The sequence below is a fragment of the Equus quagga genome, chromosome 16, assembly GCF_021613505.1.
Source record: "Equus quagga isolate Etosha38 chromosome 16, UCLA_HA_Equagga_1.0, whole genome shotgun sequence".
Lineage (NCBI taxonomy): Eukaryota > Metazoa > Chordata > Mammalia > Perissodactyla > Equidae > Equus > Equus quagga.
In genome coordinates this window covers 55,930,184-55,949,926 of record NC_060282.1, presented here as the reverse complement: position 1 = coordinate 55,949,926, position 19,743 = coordinate 55,930,184, and the positions used below count along the sequence as shown (strand labels likewise).

The following is a 19,743-nucleotide window of genomic DNA, read 5'->3' as shown; positions in this document are numbered from 1 at the left end:
CCGGCGTTAAACCCCACCTGCTCCGGGCAGCGGGGGCGGGGGGGGGGGGGAGCAGGCACGAGGGGGGGGGAGGGGCGGGTGGGGGCACACTGGGTCTGCACCGCGCAGCCGGAGTTTGGACACTGTTTCTGCTATTCCAGCTCGGTGTGACCCTGGCAAGTGACTCATTGTCTTTGTGCCTTCTTGGCACCTCCATCTGTAAAATGAGGACACAACAGAACCTCCCCAGGTTGCTGTCAGGGTTAAGTGGGTTGATTTGCATGCTTGGCACAGTACAAATACCAGGGAAAGGTAAACATCACTAGGGTTGCCCTGCAATGGCTACCGTTTAATTCTAGAGCCCAGCTCTCTGCACTAGGCCACCTCTCTCGCATGAGAACAGTTATTTTTGTGAGACTCTGGACTTGTCAAATTCAACAAAACTAGTGGAATAAGTTCTAGCTCGTTTACTTTGAGGCTAGATCTCCTGGGTTTGAATCTTGGCTCTACCATTTACTATGGGACCTCAGAAGCTGCTGAACCTCTCTGCTTCCTCGTCTATAAGGTAGGAATAATATAATAATAATAATACTTATCACACAGTGTTATCGTAAAGATAAATGAGATAAGGTATGAAAAGCACTTAGAGTAGTGGCTGCCACACTGCAAATGCTCATTACATTTTAGTGATTATTTTTTTAACTCCTTCTCCTCCAACTCTTCTCCTTCGCCTGGCTTTTTTTTTATTTTTTGCTGAGGAAGATTAGCCCTGAGCTAACATCTGTGCCAGTCTTCCTCTATTTTATAAGTGGGTCCTTGCCACAGCATGGCTGATGAATGGTGTAGGTCTGCGCCTGGAATCCAAACCCATGAATCTGGGCCGCTGAAGCAGAGTGCGCCAAACTTAACTACTAGGCCATGGGGCCAGCCTCTCACCTGCCTGTTTGCTGAGGATAATGAAGGTCAAGGATAAGTTATCACCCACCTAGGAGAACACAGGCTTAAGGCAGGAGGAGAACCACCTTAAACATGACAGATGCAAGAGATGCTAAACAAATCAAAACAATGTTTTCAGACTCTTTGTCACCTCTCTAAATCCTGCGGACATCTTCCAGAAATCACACACATGTAGTTAAAAGGAAAATAATCCTTGTTTAACAATTCTTAGGAATGTCAAGAGAGTGCTCGGCTCTTTCAGAAGAGAGAAAGCACTGCAAAAACATTGACTCAGCTTTCCTGAGCAAGCCCATCAGAATCCTCAGGCCATATGCAAGAGGAAGGGCCATGGGCCCGGCCATAGAGCCACATGCCAAGGACTGGGGGATTTACGCCTCCCTGTGCGTTTTTGGTTCCTGTGTATAATATGGAACGTGGGAAAATAAAGGAGTGATTTTTGTAGCATTATATTTACTTCCATGGGTGTGATAATTTCTATGTTTTAATTTGTTATTAAAAGGCTAGAATATAGAATGATTGTCACAAATATTTTCTGTGTAGTTAAGGAAAGTGTACTTCATTGTTTGGGTGAAAACACATAATATAAACATATAATGTAAACAAAGAATCTTGATCTTGCCAAATCTCTTTTTTGTTCTGCTTCCCTTAATTGAAATACAAATGATAGCATTTGTAAACTTTATAAAAGTCTCAGGTGGAGTTAATCAAGAAGGTAACTTTTTAAAACAGTTATTAAAATAGAACCACAAACAGCTCCTGTGGTACATTTTGAATACTTTACCAAATGAGTTTTTTTAAATGATGACTATTGCAACTTTGTTAAAAAAGGACAAAAACAAAATAACACTAAACAATAACAAAACACCTAAAGATGGTCACGAGAACATACCTTCCCTTGCTGTGTACTCGTTATCTTCAATCACTCGAGCAAGCCCGAAATCTGCAATTTTGCACATGAGCGACTCGGAGACCAGGACGTTTGCTGCTCGCAGGTCCCGGTGAATGTAGTTTTTCCTCTCAATGTATGCCATTCCCTCTGCAATCTGAAAACAGAAAGGCTCTCGGTTTTTGATTAGGTCATCATAGAGGCCATCAAGGAAAACCAAAAAGCTTATGAGTTCCTGAAATCCTTTCATGTATATTATTCTGCTCATTCAAGTTTTAAAAACAGTGGGTAAATTACAATCACCATCTTGATCCTTTCTAAAATAACTTCCCCCCAATCTCCGATGATGGCGATCGCGTCTCAACATGATTTCTTAAATAGCTACCTGTCTCAATATTGTCTAATGTGTGGAGAATCTTTTCAAGTTCTTGCACGTAGATATACAGATGTCATTATCCCAGTTTTTCAAATGAGAAAACAGAGCTAGAGAAAGTGACACGCTGATACAAAGAACTGCCTGGGGCGTCAGGAACAGGATGTCCTTGGTCAGCAGCATCCTTGCTGTCAGGTTAATCAACAGCCCACAGAACTGGTTCCCCAGGTTTTCTCTGCACAGTCCCTCCTGGATGGCCAGAAAGATTCACTCTGACAACAAAGTGCGACAGCCGGAAGGAATTAAGGGTTTAAACAAAACAAGAAAATGGGGGACGAGAGACTACTACTTACCACTTACTAGAAAATTGGGTTTTTAAGGAAATCAAAATCAGATTTTTAAGAAAAACTTTAACAAATTATAAAGATAAGGATCTGGAAGGACGGAAGGAAAGAAAGAATGAACCAAGCAGCTGTATCTGGTGAGCAGTTAGAGGGGAAACTCTAATTAGGATTATATCACACAGGAACGAATGTATTCGGACAGATTTTACCTTGAATTCCAGGTGGCTCAGCTTAGAGGACCTGACTCCCCACTCATCCACAACGGCACTGCTTGTCTCAACTCAAACCCCGGTTTCAGCCAGGCCATGTTGCTTAGCACCGGTTTAGCTCCTTATTACTGGGCATGTTTCTCCTTGACCTCCTCCTGGAATGCCTTTCCTCCCTTCTTGGCCAATCCCTAGGCTGACCTTCTGCCCAGGGGGCCTTCCCTGAGTTCCTCCTGGATGACTTCTGTTCACTCTATGCCCACCCTCAATGGGTCAATTTGTATAAAAACCATCTGCACCTACTGATCATAGCTTTGTCCTTATTTCACGCTGTTTGCTGTGCTTATCATTGTCATGCCATCCGGACAGGAAGCACCTTCAGGGCAGAGGCACACTTACATCTTTTCTGTTCCTGCTTGTATCTAGTGGACCCTTTAACCCTGTCACCAAACCTCTTCTCAGAGGCAAAGAAAGTTCTTTGGAAAATGTGCTGGGTTTTGAATGCTACCAAAACACTATGTTGTTGACACACCGCTGCAGGAATTTGGCAGATGATGTTTTTGTGGTCACAAAACCTGGCATATAATAATCAGTCTCTGATTATTAGGTCAGTCTCAAAGTCCTGTCAGCCCAGGAGTGCACGTCTGACCAGCACCAAGGAATACTTTCTTGAACAGAGAAAATCATAAATCAGAAAGAACAAAAGAGGTCTGACCTTTTCCTTCAGTTGAAATGACAATTTAATAATGTAAAGCTTCTATAGCAAAGAATAATGTGTGCAGCGCTCGAACAGCGCAGGTAAAGTGGAGAAGACCCAGGCTATGTGACGCCTGCTGGCTGAACTCGCATCCAGTCCCTCCTGGACAGCTTGGCCAGCCCATACTTCTGGAGTAGTTTGGGTTACCACATCCCTCCCCAAGAATTCTTTAATCATTTGTGCAAGTCCAACTGGGTCACTGCCTACTTAAAACTAACCTCAGGACAATGTCCAAACTCCTTAACACTGCTGCTGAGGCCCCGTGAGCCTGACCCCTGTTTATCCCTCCTGCCTCCTCACCATGATGGTCTCCTCCCCTGGATCCTGGCTTCCACACCTGCCTCTGCTTGGAACATTCGCTCCCTGCCCCTTTGGCCTAGCTAATTCATTCCGCAGGTCTCAGCTGAGACGTCACTCGCTCTAAGAAGCCTTGCCCAACTCGCCTTCTCCTCTCGAGTGTGGTCCCAGGCTCCCTGCTCCTCACCTGTATACCTGTCTATGATCATCTCAGGAATGTAAGGACCCTAGGGAGGTATAGGATCTGCACATTGCTGTTCTTAGGTACTTACGTAACATTCCAATAATTATATACAAACTGGCCAGGAACCTGAGAGAGCCAAAGTTGGCTGCAATTCCAACTTACGTGTGAAATTGCAGCTGACAGTAGCAATCAGGAACGTGTGCCAGACACGCCTCTGAGGATGCTGACTGACCCACAGATGTGTGCTGGTGGCACTGACAGAGCCTCTAAGGCATGGCACCAAGGACCCACATCTCTCTCATTCTTGGTGATGGATTTTAATGATCAGTTTGTTAGAAAAAGCATTCTAAGAACTTGTTGGTAACACATCTACCCAAGTTCTGCATTTACACAAATCTGAATGCATTTTTAAAAATGATTCTCTGAAATAATACCAGACTTGCAACAAGCCCACTTTATGTTGGCTTTCTTTTCCATGTCAGAGTGCTTTACGGAGCTCGTGTTCCACACAATAATAATAGTATTCACCAAGACCAAGATTCGAAACAACAGCATTAGCCAAGTTGAATAAATAATAGATAGGGAAGCAAAATCAAAGCTTTTAGATATGACTTGCTTTTGAGGTCATAAAAGACTACGACTCTCTTCTTATATAAAAATTATTCTTTCCCTGGTCTACGTATATTGTTCTTTCTTGGTTTCTTTTTTTTCAAAACTTAATTTTTTTTTTTTGGTTGTTGTATTTACTTTGGCTAAAGTAAATCTGGCTCTATTTCGCAACAGCAGGAAGAAATCAGAGACTACTTTGGCTAATGGAATCTAGAATCAACTTTTCTTTCACGGAATACCTTCTTCCTCCCCAGGCCTCCTGGTCTAACAGTTGTCAGCACTGCAGAAAGAGCTGTCGCATAAATACGGGGACTGAGGGAGAAGGGAGCACTCGCCTCCCACTTTCTATTGCTCCATTAGCTCAGAAAGGCGACTCGTGAAGGATTCTCTGGAGTTGGACCTGATACGGAGGTCTGGTGAGGACAGACTCTGATTCAGGAGATTGTTTTGTGCCCACAGATATTTTACTATGATGATGATGACAGGTAGGTAGATGATGGATAGGTAGATAGATAGATAGATGGATAAATAGATATTAACAACTGCCACTTCTTCCACCATGAATTGAGCACTCATTGTGTTCCAGACACTGTTTTACATTCTTTATACCCAATTCATGCTTCATTTGAATAACAAATCTACCAAGTAACTTTTATTTCAGTTGTACCGATGCAAATGTGGCTTAGGTACAAGAACCTGCTGAAAGCCAGAGGGAAAGAGAGAGCCACGACCCACACCCACGTGTGTCTGCCCTCAGCAGCCATGCTCTCAACACCACATTCCAGGATGTCACATTAGCAAGAGAGCTCAGCGTTGGATAGATAACTAGACGCTTCTGGAACTCAAATTTTTCATCAAAAGAATACTTTTTTACTGAGAAGACAGGAAGATGCTTTTGAAGTTTTCTCCTAGAATTCGTTGTTAAGCCCAAATTTCATTCCTCTGAAAAGGTAGCACAAACTTTCCCCAGCTAGAGTTCAGGAGATCCATCTCAGGAAGTACATACAAGCTTAGTTTGGGGTGTCTCTGACTAGAAGAGTGTTTCTCAACCTTTTTCCATTATCACCCCCTAAGAAGAAAAATTTAATTCAATTAAAATTTAAAATTTTAGTTAAAGTTAATTTATCCTTAACAGGGGAAATTAAATACAAAGAAATCAGATTTTGTTGGATAGATTTGAGATTTGCAGGGCCACAAACTATTGTAATATCTAAGATTTCCTCATCCTCCAAGAACCAATTTTCACTCCCTTGGGGGCGATCTTGTCCCCATTTTGAATGCTTGGTCTAGAAGATGCTAAACCGAACAAAGAAGGTTTAAAGTCAATTTTTCCCTATGACTCAAAAGTGGAAATAAGATGGATGATGATATATTCTTGGCTTGGATGAGGTTAACACTCTGTCAGAATGAAAACAACCAGGCTAAAATGAAGCAGGAAAATATTCTTTTATCCAAATAGCCCTATAAGTTGTAAAAAAAAAAAAAAAAAAAAAAAGCAATAACTGTCATTCCCTTTGGAACTTTGATGGGGCCAAAAGGAAATTACTTTCCCAGAGTCACACCACAGGTTAGTGCAATGGTTTGGAAGTAAATTTAATTTCCTTTCTGTGCATTTAGCAGTTAAATTAAGGTTTAACCCTTACACTAGTATTTCTTAACGCTGGCTATGTCCCTGGGGAGCTTTTAAACACTACCACTGCCTGGGCCTTATCCTAAACCAATTAAACCTGAATCTCTAGGAGGGGGGCCTCCCAGGTGATTCTAACGTGCAGTGCAGGTGGAGAATCGCTCCAGGGCCCTGCACATCATCTGAGAGCTTATCAAAGTGTGGCATTATGGACTCTGACCTCATTTACTCAATCAGAATCTGAATTTTAACCAGCTCTTTGGGTGATCTGTATGCACCTTCAACTTGGAGAAGCACTGCAATAGATCATATGCTTTTAAACTTAAGCTATTTTAGGATTAAAAATTCTAGAATGATTGGAAAGACATCTCGGTCTCAATGCATTGCCTACAAACGACCTCACCAAGTGGACTGCTGTCCTCATAATGCTCAGGAAAGGAAGTCCTGATATGACTCAAGAGAATGAGCAAGATGTGTGTAGCCGCCATCAAGAGCCCAGGGCAGGAGACGGCAGGTGTCACGTGGGAGCCAGAGAAGGTACAGGGCCAGACAACAGAGGTGCTGGGAACACCCTGGCAGGAGTCCTAGTCCATCAACAGCTCAGAAATGTGTCTTGACCTTCATTTTTCCTATAACTTAGGGAGGACTCCGTCGGCCTCGAAGCTCAGAGGCAGGGCACCCCAGCATCTCTCCCACTCTATCATGGCTCTGGGGCTGGGCCATTGCTTGGATGGTTTAGGAAACTGACTTAATCTTTAGGTTTTAAATCATGAGGGGATTCTCTTCATCTCGGGCCATGCCAGCATCACAATGCCTGATGATATACAAACACGAGAAAACCTCGACTTTCTAAGCTACCTGCCAATGCTAAGGAAGTAACTAAAACTGTTTCTTGTCTTCATGTGCTAATTTCTAACTCTGCACTAGAGTCTGTGTGCGAAGCTACTGGAAATTTGAAGTAAAAAGCACCCCCCATTGCCTAAAATGAGAACAATCATTTAAGAAGACAATGTTAGTGACATTTTCCTCCTCCTGTTCAAAGCTAACTGGTTCAGGTTTAGACGTGCTTTGCATTTCTCCTGCTCTTACGCTCAAATAGCACGGCCAACGTGCATTTCTTAGTTCCTCTTTTTGTACCTTCTGTGGAAACATATGATGACGACATTTCCTCCCTTTCATGATTCTGTGTGTGTGTGTTTTGCTGTCCTGGGAGGACAGACAGGAACTATTAGGTAGGAGAGTGAGCCACCGAGATCCCAACTGGAAGCCGTAACGAGATAGGTTCTCGTGAAATTCTAGGCATCTAGCACCTGGTGGAAGTTCTAGGACAGAGAAGATATTAAAAATGATGTTTCCTGAGTTAAAGAGCAGTCTTATCCTGTCAGGCGCTAAATAAACAGACTCCCAGTCTCAAGCAATGCAGGTCTCCCAGAGAGGCCCTTCAAGTGCACCGTGAGAAGGAAAGGACTCAGCCGTCAGATGTCTGCCAGTCAGCTTCCACAGGCAGAGCTGCGAAGGGGCGGGAAGCACGTGTGTGACCAAAGAGAGAAATAAGGAATTATCGAATGTTCTGACCACAAATACGCAGGCCTGCCTCTCCCACTGCTGGTGTGAATAGGAAGTGTCAACCCTCCCGGCAGACGACCTCATGGGGGCCCACAGGCACCGTTTCCTCCAGGGGGAGGTGACCCAGCTATCCTGGCCGGTGGGCGAGCTGGATCAGGGATTGATTTCAGACCCTCATCAGCCTCTCAGAGGACCATTATGGACACACACTCTGAAGGGCAGTATTGCCAGTATGTGTCTATTTTTTAGTATATCCATATCTACATACATGATTTACATACACACACACAAATACATACAATCCTATGGAAAGTTCAGAACCCCAGCATTTTGTAAAGCATTACCGCCTCTGTGCTCTCTGCTCATCCTTTTCTACCATACACACACACACACACACATACACTTATATACATGTACACTCATGATGGGCGGGTGGGGACAGAACACAAAACCTAGAGCCCATTTACTTTGCAAATACATTTTTTTCACGGTATGAGGTGAGAAGCATTAAATCAGACTAAAGTTGTCAGAAGCATTTGAGGTGAGCATACTGCTTTAAATTCCCTCTCCAATATCAATGTTTAAACAGAAAGTCTGTGTTCCTCTTCCCAAAATGAGGAGTTCCTGTTGTGAGCAGTCTCAGCAAACTGCCTTCACACACCTCTGCCTGGACTCCTCTGAGGAAGCCAGCACAGGTCCCTCCGTCTCAATGAACTACAGCCTCGCGTCATCAACTGCATTTACCAAGAAGTGGGTTGCCAGTGACTAACTGGGGGCTCGCAGTACAGTTACGCTTGGGACAGGAAATACCTCACAACTATGGTCCTTGGGTATACATAAGATAGACATTTTATGTGGAATACAATTCTAGAGAAAAAAAATCTCAATTATGTTTTATATATCAAAACAGAGCTCGAATAATGCTCCTTACAAGTGACCTTCCTTGTTAGTAATGATGACAGAGGTCACTCATCTTTCCCTGCTTTTCTCAGAAGCCCAACCAGATGTCTGTCAACCCCAGCACCCCACACAGGATGCCCCACCTTCCAGCAGGTTCGTCCCAACCACACTCTGTTCAGATGTGAAGGCTCTGAGGCACTGGCAGCGTTGGCATGTATGTGCTCTATGAATGGTTTGCTCAGCACACAGACTGGGCTGACTTCAACAGTAACTTGAGTGATGCTTTGGACAAATAACAAAATGTTTGTGTGGATGGTCTGCTCTGGAAGTCTCGTTTTAGCTTTCTTGTGTTCATCCTCATTGTTATCACTTTTCTGAGACACTGGCAAATAACAGGCTATCTTGCTTAGTGAGTTATTTTTTTGTTTCTTTGGTTTTTTTATTTAGTGTTTAAAGTTAAACCTTTTTAATTTGCGTAACTTTTTTTTTTTTTTTTTTTTTTTTTGGTGAGGAAGATTGGCCCTGAGCTAACATCTGTGCCAATTTTCCTCTATTTTGTATGTGGGACACCACCACAGCATGGCTTGACGAGCAGTGTGTAGGTCCATGCCTGGAATCTGAACCTGCGAACCCAAGGCCTCTGAAGTGGAGTGAATGAACTTAACCACTATGCCACTGGGCTGGCCCAAGTTATTTTTTATTTTAATGGGAAGAAACCCACATTTGAGTCAGATGACGGGGGGAATAAAGGAGTGAAAGGATCCTAATTAAGGGAATCAATGTGCTCTCTCAAGCAAAGCTAAAATCTACCCCAGGAAATTCCAGCTTCAATGAGAAACTGGAACTGAAAATGCAACGTGTTTTAGAATTGGTTGCTTGGAAAGCATTTGTCATCTAGACAAGAAGTGAGAGAATTTAAACAAGAAATCTGCCAAAAAGCAGGAAAGATAAAAATCTGGTGTTCGTGATACTTTATCTGTTCTATTAGGCATTGTCTCCTCATTCTCTAGATATGTATTTCCTTCCTACACTTGGGAAAAGTATAATTCAAATAATTCTTTACATTCAAAAGTCCTAGGAAGCCTATGAAATAGTGATACTGATAATATTAATAAGTTGGAACTGAACAAATGAGTAGCAATTGGGTGAAAGCTCCAGTCTCCCTGATGGGTTCTCGGGTCTCTCTGAGGGTCCCTTATAACAGGGAGCCCCTGGGTCCATCCCAGACAGACCTAAGAAGACCACTTAATGACAACAGAAAAATAGAATGTAAAGGAAACGGGGAGCATACAAAAAGAAAGTTTAAGTAAGAACACACGTCCTCAGTACTCCAAATACGACAGCACTTGTTTGATAGCACTTGCCCATTCTCATAGAAGCATTGTTCCATCTGTTATTATTCATTGATCCTCCATACTGGATCCCTACACTCTTTAATCCATAATTTGGATGGAGGAATGGATAGAACAGAAAGCTCATTCCTTGCTATGTTTTTGGGTCAAAATTTCTTAGAAATTTTGTTTTAGCTTTATTGGGTTATTATAATATTCGTCTTTATTCCTCTTTTCCAAGCAAAATTGCTAAGAAATAATGAAGTCCCTTACTTTGATGATGATGGTGATGATGGTAGCTACCATGTATTGGCTGCTTGCTCTGCCCAGGCACCTTGCTAGGCATTTATAATTCTTACAACAAGCCTATGAAGGAGCCATTACTTATAGTAAAGATGAAGAAGCTGAGTCTTGGAGAAGTTACATTTTTTTCCTAGATAGACTTGGATTTGAACCCAAGTCCGGCTGGTTCCACTACCTGTGCTCTTAACCATTCAGCCACAGTGGCTTCTTCCTTTAAAAAGAGGTACAAAGAGTGGAATGCTCATAAGGCAGTGCCAGGAAGAAGGAGGGAAAAAAGAAATAAGAAAACTAGGTAATTTAAAAGTGGCCAAGTTAAAGTTTGCAGTGTGTCATATCTTCATAGTTTAAAACTAAGGGGAGAGTTTGGCACATACAAAGTTGGGCTGGTGAGGTCTCCGTGAATGGTCAAAATTTAATCAATCCAACAGCACGCAAGGAACCACAATGCCACAGTCAGACATGATTTCCATAAAGACAGCTTTACTGAATATCATATTTAAATCAGTATGTCTCCATGAAAGGGATTTACCTTTTCTAGCAGAAAAAAAGAGAAAAATTTGGCAATTAATTCTCATAGACTTTCTCTTGGAAAAACTTATTAGACCACTTCACATCCATTAGCATGGCTATTATAAAAACAAAGAAACAAAACAAAACCAAAAAATAGAAAATTACAAGTGTTGGCGAGGGTGGGGAGAAACTGGAACCCTTGTGCACTGCTGGTAGGAATGTAAAATGGCGCAGTTGCTGTGGAAAACAGAAAGATGTTCCTCAAAAAATTCAACATAGAATTACCATATGAACCAACAATTCCACTTCTGGGTATATACCCAAGAGAAATGAAGGCAGATATTTGTAGACACCTGTTCATAGTAGCATTATCCACAATTGCTAAAAGGTAGAAACAACCCAACTGTCCATTGATGGATGAATGGTTGAACAAAATGTGGTATATACATAGAATGGAATATTATTCAGCCATAAAAGGAGTGAAATTTTGACATATGCTACAACATGGATGAACCTTGAGGACATAATGCTAAGTGAAATAAGCAAGTCACAAAAGCGCAAATACTGTATGATTCCACTCATATGAGGTACTTAGAGTAGACAAATGCATAGAAAAGTAGAACAGAACGTAGAATAGTGGTTGGGAAGGGCTAGTGGGAGGGAAAATGGGGAGTTGTTTAATGGGTACAGAGTTTCAGTTTTGTAAGATGAAGAGTTCTGGAGATAGATGGTGGTGAGGATTGCACAACGTGAATGTACTTAATGCCACTGAACTTTGCACTTAAAAATGGTTGAAATGGTAAATTTTATGTTACGTATATTTTACCACAATTAAAAAATAAAACTACCCTGGAATCTTCCACCTGTAGACGAGCAGGAGCAGAACCTAGCAAAGGCCACTTCCTGCAGGGAGACCAGCCGGCGCTCATCACCCACCCCTGTGGAAGTGCGGCTTATGACCAAGCAAAGCGTTTGGGAGCTCATGGTGGCACACTGGATGGAAGCGCCCACACACACCTGGGCAGGACCAAACCAAAGTGGGAATCAAAGCTCCTCCCATGTCACTCCCTCCCCACAGGCTGCCCCTCAATCCAACCTCAAATAGACCTGGCTGTGATGTGACTACCTAATTAGGGATTAGCAGGAGGGAGAGTACCAATGAGCCCTCAGAAGATAGCTGGGCAGTGTGACTGTGGGTCAGAGACTGTAGAATGAGTCAACTTGGGTGTATATAAAATGGGGCCAAGTTTCTTCTCAAAACTAGAGCTTTCCTCTCTGCAAAATGGCAATAATAATAGCATCAACCTGGTAGAGTCCAGATGAGATTGAAATAGAGAATGAAAGAATGCTCAATGCAAGATAATCATTAATTGTTACTATTATTAATATTAATACAAATACTATCAATAATGAAAAGCCCCAAATGCAAATTTAGTTTATAATGGTGAAACAACAAATAGTAGAGCTGCTCTTTTAGAGCCAAGGGTGGGAGGCTGCCCACAGGTACACAATGCAGTCCTGGCACACGGTCTCCCTTTTGCTGAGTGACTGTCATCAACCTCGGGATTCTGGTGTGACTAGGCTCCCTTTACCAACTGCCTAAGAGTGTAAAGGGATGCTCTATCCATGACCCACCCTCCTACCCATTCATGAAAGAGACTCACCACTTCCGTACAACCGGGACAAGGCAGTGAATAAATGACATTGTGGGACTAGAAATTTCCTTTGATTACTGTCCCCTCATCTAACCAATTTCACTGCTACTACTATGATCTGAATGACCTGCCCCTTGATGTGTGGCTAATGAGCCCTACTTATTTGAAAGGAGAAGAAGGAAGCAAAAAGTTCTCAACTTATCCCAGTGAGGGTGGAAACCAGAGAAAAGCCATCGGCTCTTATTTCATTGCTTTTGCAGGAGACAGGAGGTGCAAATGGCTGAATACTGATCGCCTCTGAGGTGAACAGGAACTGACCCAGTACACCCTCAAAGACCTCAAATTGAGAAGCAGTTCGCTCTACTCAAATGCCAAATTTCGTTCAGTGAAAACAGGCTGTGAATGTCAAGAGACTTAAAAACATTCATACTCTGATCTTGTTATCTGGCTACTGGGTGGGGGGGGGGATCTCCGGTAAGGAAATAAGGTGAAAGAAATAAAGATCTGTCCACAGAAATGTTTTATATTATTATTTATACTAATGAAAAACAAGATTCTCCAAATGTTTATCTATAAGAGAATGATGAGGAAATCATGATACAGCTATAGGACTAGAATATTATATTGTAATTGTACATACATGTTTATGGAGAGTTTTTAATAAAAGGAAAAACTATAATATTCAGTTCGATACATACAAAACAGCACATATGGTACAAATCTAATATGTAATGAATAGAATAATTAAAAAGGATGGACGGTGATGAGCTAACAGAAAAAATGGGCAAAGGGCTTAAAGGAAGAGTTCCCAGAAAAATAAACCGCAAAAACCAAGAATAAATATAGGAAAAGATGCTTGACCTTACCTATATGAAATAAACACAATTACAATAATAGAAAACTAAATTTGGCCTATCAGACTGAATTAGAGTGAATTAGAGTAGCTGGTTTGGACAGAGGGGTAAAGAAAAGCTACTCTCATTTTGTTGGAAAGAATTGTAGGAATAACCATCAAATTTAAAATGTATACCCACTTTTGATAAAGTAGATCTACAACCTAGAATTTATCCTTCAAACATATTTGCACAAGTATATAAACATTTAGAGAAGGATCATCACCATACACTGTTTGTTACAGTGAAAACAAACAACTCCCCCCAGAAAACAACATAAGTGTCCATAAATAAGGGAATAAATAGATCATAGGGCATCTATATAGGAGAATACTGAGCAGCTTTAAAAGAATGAGGAGGATCATTCTTTAGTAACGTGAAAAGACAGCCAAGATAATTAAGCTATAAAGTTGCAACATAATATATATTGTATAATTCCATCTGTGGGGGAAAAAAAGGCCATTATCTATGCTGTTATATGGAAGGATGCATTAGAATTGTTAAAATAGGTACCAAGAAGTCAGAGTATAAGGTTTTTAGTTTATAAGCTATAGTAGACTTTGACTTTTCTTCTTTTATAATTCATCATTAATGCTAACGCTTTTAAAAATCATTGGAAAAATAAAATAAAACAAATATAGCATAAGAACACACAAAAATGCCTGTAAGACCTGCCTTTGGAATCAAAGGACCTGAGTGCTATTTTTTCAATGATTCTTTAATAAACACCCACTGATTTCTAAAGAGAAAAAAATAACAAACCCTATTTTAAAAAATGAGACCTGATACAGATTCACATTTTCCCAGAACTTCCCAGAGCATGAATACTTGTTTTGTGCTATATGAACTCTGAAAGACTTCCAGGATTATTCACTAAGGCTATATTGACATATTCACATTTATATAACCATATCAATACATGTATATGCCACAATGAGTTAAAAAACGGCTGGGGGTGTAATTTAGGGTTCTGGTCATTCATAGCTTCACTAGATGCTATGCCTGGAGAAACTCATGTAGTAAAAGACTGAAGGTCACTATACTTCTGGGGCAGAGTCTTCCATTAGCCTAAGAGGACTGTCGTTCATTCTCCGTCCATTTACATACAGTCCCGCCTGCCTGCTCGGAGCCCAGCCCCGTTCTAGACACAGTGGGTGACTGAACGCAGTCTCTGCCCTGTGCAGTTTACTTTCTAATGGGGCAGACAGAAAAGAACTCATCAGCAAATAGATATACACGCGTCAGACAGCTAAGATGTGAAGAAAATACATAGTAGGCATGTGCGCTATATTTCAACTCCAACAAAATACCTTAAAGAACTTGAGTTTGGGGGGCAGAACGAATTCCCTTGCAAAGCCTGAACTCCAGCTCTGAAATAATCCCTGACTTATTTGTCCTGTGACAAATTTAAAGGAAGTCTGTAAGGAGAACTGATAAATTCCAAATATACTTAAAACAAGTTTGCTATAATATTTACGTGTATTTCAATTCTTTTGAAATGAGTTTTCAAAATACCATGTGTTTATCAATGGAGCCTGTGAAGGTTTGCTCTTCGTGGCTGCTCGTGTGCTTTCCTTTTCCTAAGGGTACGGGAGCAGGAGGGCAATAGTGCGGCTGTGGGGCTGGAAGGGGCTGATTCGGAGGAAGCAGCACCGTCAAGCATTTTGCTCACCAGGCAGAACTCCTCCAAACCTCATGGTCTGGGGAAACAATTACTGGGCTCCGCTAACTTAAAGTAGGGAGGGAAGTGCACTTCCTCCCCGGTGGCTCTAGCTGTATGAGGAGGGAAAGAAGCCTTCCTTTTTAAGATGTATGACCTAGGAAAATGATCACTCGCTCAGTGCAGCAAATTCTCCAGGGCAGTGCTTCCAGACTCACCCACGCCTCCAGGGCACCCGTGGCTTGTCCAGGCCCTACTCCTTAATTACTGATATCCAGGAGAGGGACCCAGAATAGGTTTTTAAACAAGAGCCCAAGGTGAGTCTTATGATTAGGCAAGTACATGAAACTCTGCAACACAGATTTCAAAACAAATAAGAGCATAAAAAATTTATGAAAAAAGTGACGTCTGAAGAGAACCTATGACAAGACTAAGACTGCAGGCAAACAGCCTTTATGGGGCCTTCAGCTCGTATTCTGAGTGAGGCAAGCAGCACACGGAGGCTGAGAGGAGGAGGGTGTTGATCTGATTTTGTTTCAAAAGCAGCACTCTGGCTGCCGTGCTACCAGTGGGCTCTGAGGAAGCAAGAGCTGAGACTCAAGACTAGTTAGATAGTTACCAGGAAGTTCATCCTGAGAGAAGGCATTTGACGGGTCAGAAGGACAGTGGTGGCGGAGTTAAGAATGTGAGTCTATTTTTAAGGTAGAATCAGCCAGATTTGCTGAAGGATTGAATATGCAATGTAAAAGAGAGTCCAGAATGACTTCAAGGCTTGAGGCCTGACAACTAGAAGGATCGAGTTACTATCATCGGAAGGGGAGAAGCCTAGGGGTAGCAGTTTTGGAGGGGGAAGGACAGGTGCTCGGTTTGGGAAGCGTTCAGTTTGACATGCCGGATACACATCCGCGTGGAGATGCTGAGTAAGCAGTTAGCTCAGGGGAGCAGTTTGAACTAGAGAAGCAAACTTCAGAGTGGTCAGAGTATAGACAGTTGTGCTGCATCAAACAGTGTCCCCCTCTCTTGCCCCTCCCCCTATCGAATTCATGACCACCTGGAAACTCAGAATGTGACCTTATTTGGAAACAGAGTCTTTGCAGATTTAATTAGTTATGGATCTCGAGATGAAATCATATCCTGGATTTAGGGTGGGTCCTGATGACCAGTGTCTTCGTGAGCAAATGGCAGAGGGAGACTTGAGAGACACAGTCCAAAGGAGAAGCCACGTGAAGAGGGGGGCAGAGATTGAAGTCACGCTGCCACAAGCCAGGGAGCCAGCAGGAGGTGGAACAGGCAAGGAGGAGCTCCCCTAGAGACTTTGGAGAGAGCACAGCCCTGCTGATACCTTTATGTAGGACATTGGCTTCCAGACCATGAGAGAATAAATTCCTGTCTTTTTAGCCCCCCAGTTTGTGGTAATTTCTTATGGCAGCCCTAGGAAAGCAGCACATCGCTTTCAATGAGATCACTTAGCAGGTGAGTACGGAGAAAGGGGAGGTCTGGGGATGGAGCTCTGAGACCTTGCAATGTTTAAATGTTGGGAAACGAGGAAGTGACCAGCGAGGTGGAGGAAAACCAGAGAATGAAGTCCCAGAAGCCAGGTGAAGAGAGTGTCTGGGAGGAGAGAGAGACCAGCCGCACCAAACGCTGCTGATGGGCCACCCGAGAAGAGGCTGCGGAAGGTCTGTGGACTCAGCATCGTGGGGTCACCAATGACTGTCAAGAGAAGTTTGGTCAGGTGGTGGTGGGTTCAAGAGAGAGCAGGAGGGGAGGACTGGAAAAAGTGAATACAGTCCTTCGAGGACTTTTGTTGTAAGGGGGAGGAGAAAAATGGAGGCATAGGTAGCTGGAGAGAGATGCACAGGAAAGGAGAGCTTGATTATAATTCGTGTGGGAGTGGTACAGAAATGAGGGGGGGATGCTACTGCAGAATTTCTAGAACAATGTCTTGAAATGCCAAGAGAGGACAGGACCTGGTGTACAATCCAGGGTTGCTGTCACACCAGGAAGGAGGAGTGTACGGGGGTTTTCTGCGATGGCTTTTTCCCCAGTAAAAGAGACAGTGAGGAAATCCAATGAGAGCTAAAGGGAAGGAGGAGTTAAGGTTTGGGGACAGAGGAGAAGGAGAAAGTGAGAAATAGTTGTGTAGGAGCGTGAATGGGATCACTAGGCGCCTCGGTTACTGGTCTTGAATTAGAAGTGCACAAAAGCCAATACGTGCCATCAGCCAAGCAGGTCACAGCTGACATGTGGATGCCACAGCAAAATGGGTAAAGAGCTGACTTAAACAAGGCATGTAAGACAAAGGGAGAGGGGCAAGTGGGCATACAGAAGCCAGGTAAGGAGGGAAGAGAACACGAGGTGGTGGAGGCATGGGAAAAGGTGGAAGGTTGGATGGATTGGAAGTGCTGGGGAGGGGGTGAAATAGTCGGAGTACTAGGGAGGAACCAAACAGACGGGAGGCGATAGGCTGGAAGGGCATCATGGAGGGTCAGGGTTATTGGTCAGATCCACAGAGGGGCTCATGGTGGCGGGAGGAGAGAAGACAGAGTACTGGAGGAAAGGAAGTCAAGAAACAAAGGCCTGAGTTTGAAGATCTACCCGCATGGATCACTGCACACAATGGCAGGGTGTCCAGGGGTTGGAGAGAGAGAGTGGGCCAGAGCACCATGTAGCAATGAGAGGAAGTGCCCAGGGATCCAGGACGACTGCGGCGAAGAAGGACCATGGACTGATGGACCTAAAAGCTGGGGTCCTGGGAGGAGGGGAGATAGGAGGTCTGGAAATAGTGAAGAGAATCAACGAGCACAGCTCCTTGTCATACATCGAGATCTTTAACACACCATTGGTCCTGTTTGCCAATGCTGGTATAAACATGATCTTTATTAACAAATGTGTAAGTCCTTCTAGAACAGATAGCTTTCACTCAGATACTTAGGTTATAGACCCTGAGGGAGACGTGGCAGAATAATTAACAAGAGCTGGAAATCCTGACTTTTCAAAGAATCTGCCATGACCACTAGAATTCCAGCATTATGGCCTCTGCCAGCTTGTGCAGTGCGGACAGAAGGCGCTCCCAGCGCCAAGGGAAAGGCCACAGAAGGACCTGAAGGATGCCGTGAGAGGAAAAACTTGTTCATGTATTTACTTTTCCCAAATTAAATGCATCTGCCACTGGCTTCAGTGTTAAATATTTCATTTCTAATTTCTCATTCGTCCTGGTGTTCTTTATTACACAGAGAAGGCGAAACAAAGCAGCTCTTTATCTTTTTATGAAAGCCCAGCCCTGTATTCTACTTCCTTCTTTTCTCGCTTTTATTTCTACCAATAAGGTAAGTTTTGTGCAGGAAAGTAAACAGAGGAGGGGGAAGAAGAAATGTATCAGGAACATACCTTACAGTTAAAAACACCTGAATAGTGACCCAGAAAACATTAAAACCACGTGTTCTTCTAATTACTCATTCAGAGCTGTATGAAGCAGAGAAGAAGGGATCTGTTGTTTTAAAGTGAATGTAGGCAGCTCCCACTTTGGTCAATAAAGTCATTCAACAAATATTTATTGAGCACCTACTACATACAAGGTGCTCTGCTGAGTGCTGAGCATACAAAGATAACAAGAACTTTCCAAAACACTCCCACTGCAGTAAGAAACGGCAGGAGGACAAGATGGAGAGGAATGGGGACGGGGGAGGGGATGGGATGATTTTAGGTGGGATGGTCAGGGAAGGGGTCCTTGGCAGAAAGGGGGCACGGCACGGAGCAGAGGGAGTAGTTTCCAGGTGTGGGCTTGGGAGGGACACTAAGATAGGAAAGAGCCCGGTAGGCTCCAGACCTGAAGAAGGCAGGATGATGCGGAGTTGTGCCCACAGGCTCAGGAGCTTTTACAAGTGTGACGGAATCTACTGAGGCGCTTAGCAGGGATGCAGAATCATCCAGTTGGTGAGAGACCGCCAGCAGTTAAATTCATAGAGACAGAGAACAGATTGGTGGCTGCCAGGGGCTGGGGAGCGGGTGTTTAATGGGTGGGGCTTTTAGTTTGGGAAGATGAAAAAGTTCTGGTGATGGGTATTGGGGATGGTTGGACAACAATATGAATGTTTTCATATCGCGGCTTAATGCCACTGAATTGTATACTTAAAAATGATTAAAATGGCAAATTTATGTAATGTTATGTATATCTGACCACAATAAAAAATGCAAAAATGGATTTATCCAATTGGCTCTGCCTACTCCATGGAGCTTGGAAAGAGGAAGCCAAAGACACAGGAGGGAGAGCCATTAAGAGTAGGGTTGCCAGGTAAAACACAAAAGAAATACTTCTACTAAAAAATTATTTGTTGTGTTTCCAAAATTCACATTTAACCAGGTGCCCTGAATTTCTACTTGCCCAGTCTGGCAACACAAGTTAAGAGGTGACTGCAATGGTCCAGAGGAGAGAAAATGGTGGGTGGGAGGCGGAGATATGTTTGGGAAGAAGGAAGGAGAGGGTTTCCTTAACAGCTCTCTGGGCAGAGTGTGAAGAGAGGCTCAAGGAGATGCCCCTGGAGTGGGGAAAGCCAGGCGGGAGCCATTGTTCCCCGAGACAGCCTGGCTGGGAGGACTGTGCAGGCCCACCTCCTGGGGACTGGGACCTCCCTGGTGGAGAGCCACCCCTGCACATGCAGGCTCTGGCGGCCACGGGTCCCCAAGGCAGGGACTCTAGGGGGCAG

The 19,743-nt window shown here is 43.3% G+C and overlaps 1 protein-coding gene across 2 annotated transcripts in view; it reads right to left on the bottom strand.

Annotated features, from left to right (window-relative positions):
* LYN (LYN proto-oncogene, Src family tyrosine kinase) overlaps positions 1–19,743 on the bottom strand; it is a 61,948-nt gene that overhangs the window by 12,350 nt on the left and 29,855 nt on the right. For both annotated transcript variants that reach the window (XM_046642313.1, XM_046642314.1), the window contains exon 10: positions 1,826–1,979. In XM_046642313.1, the coding sequence (XP_046498269.1) occupies positions 1,826–1,979 (154 nt within the window). The remainder of the gene's footprint in view (positions 1–1,825; positions 1,980–19,743) is intronic.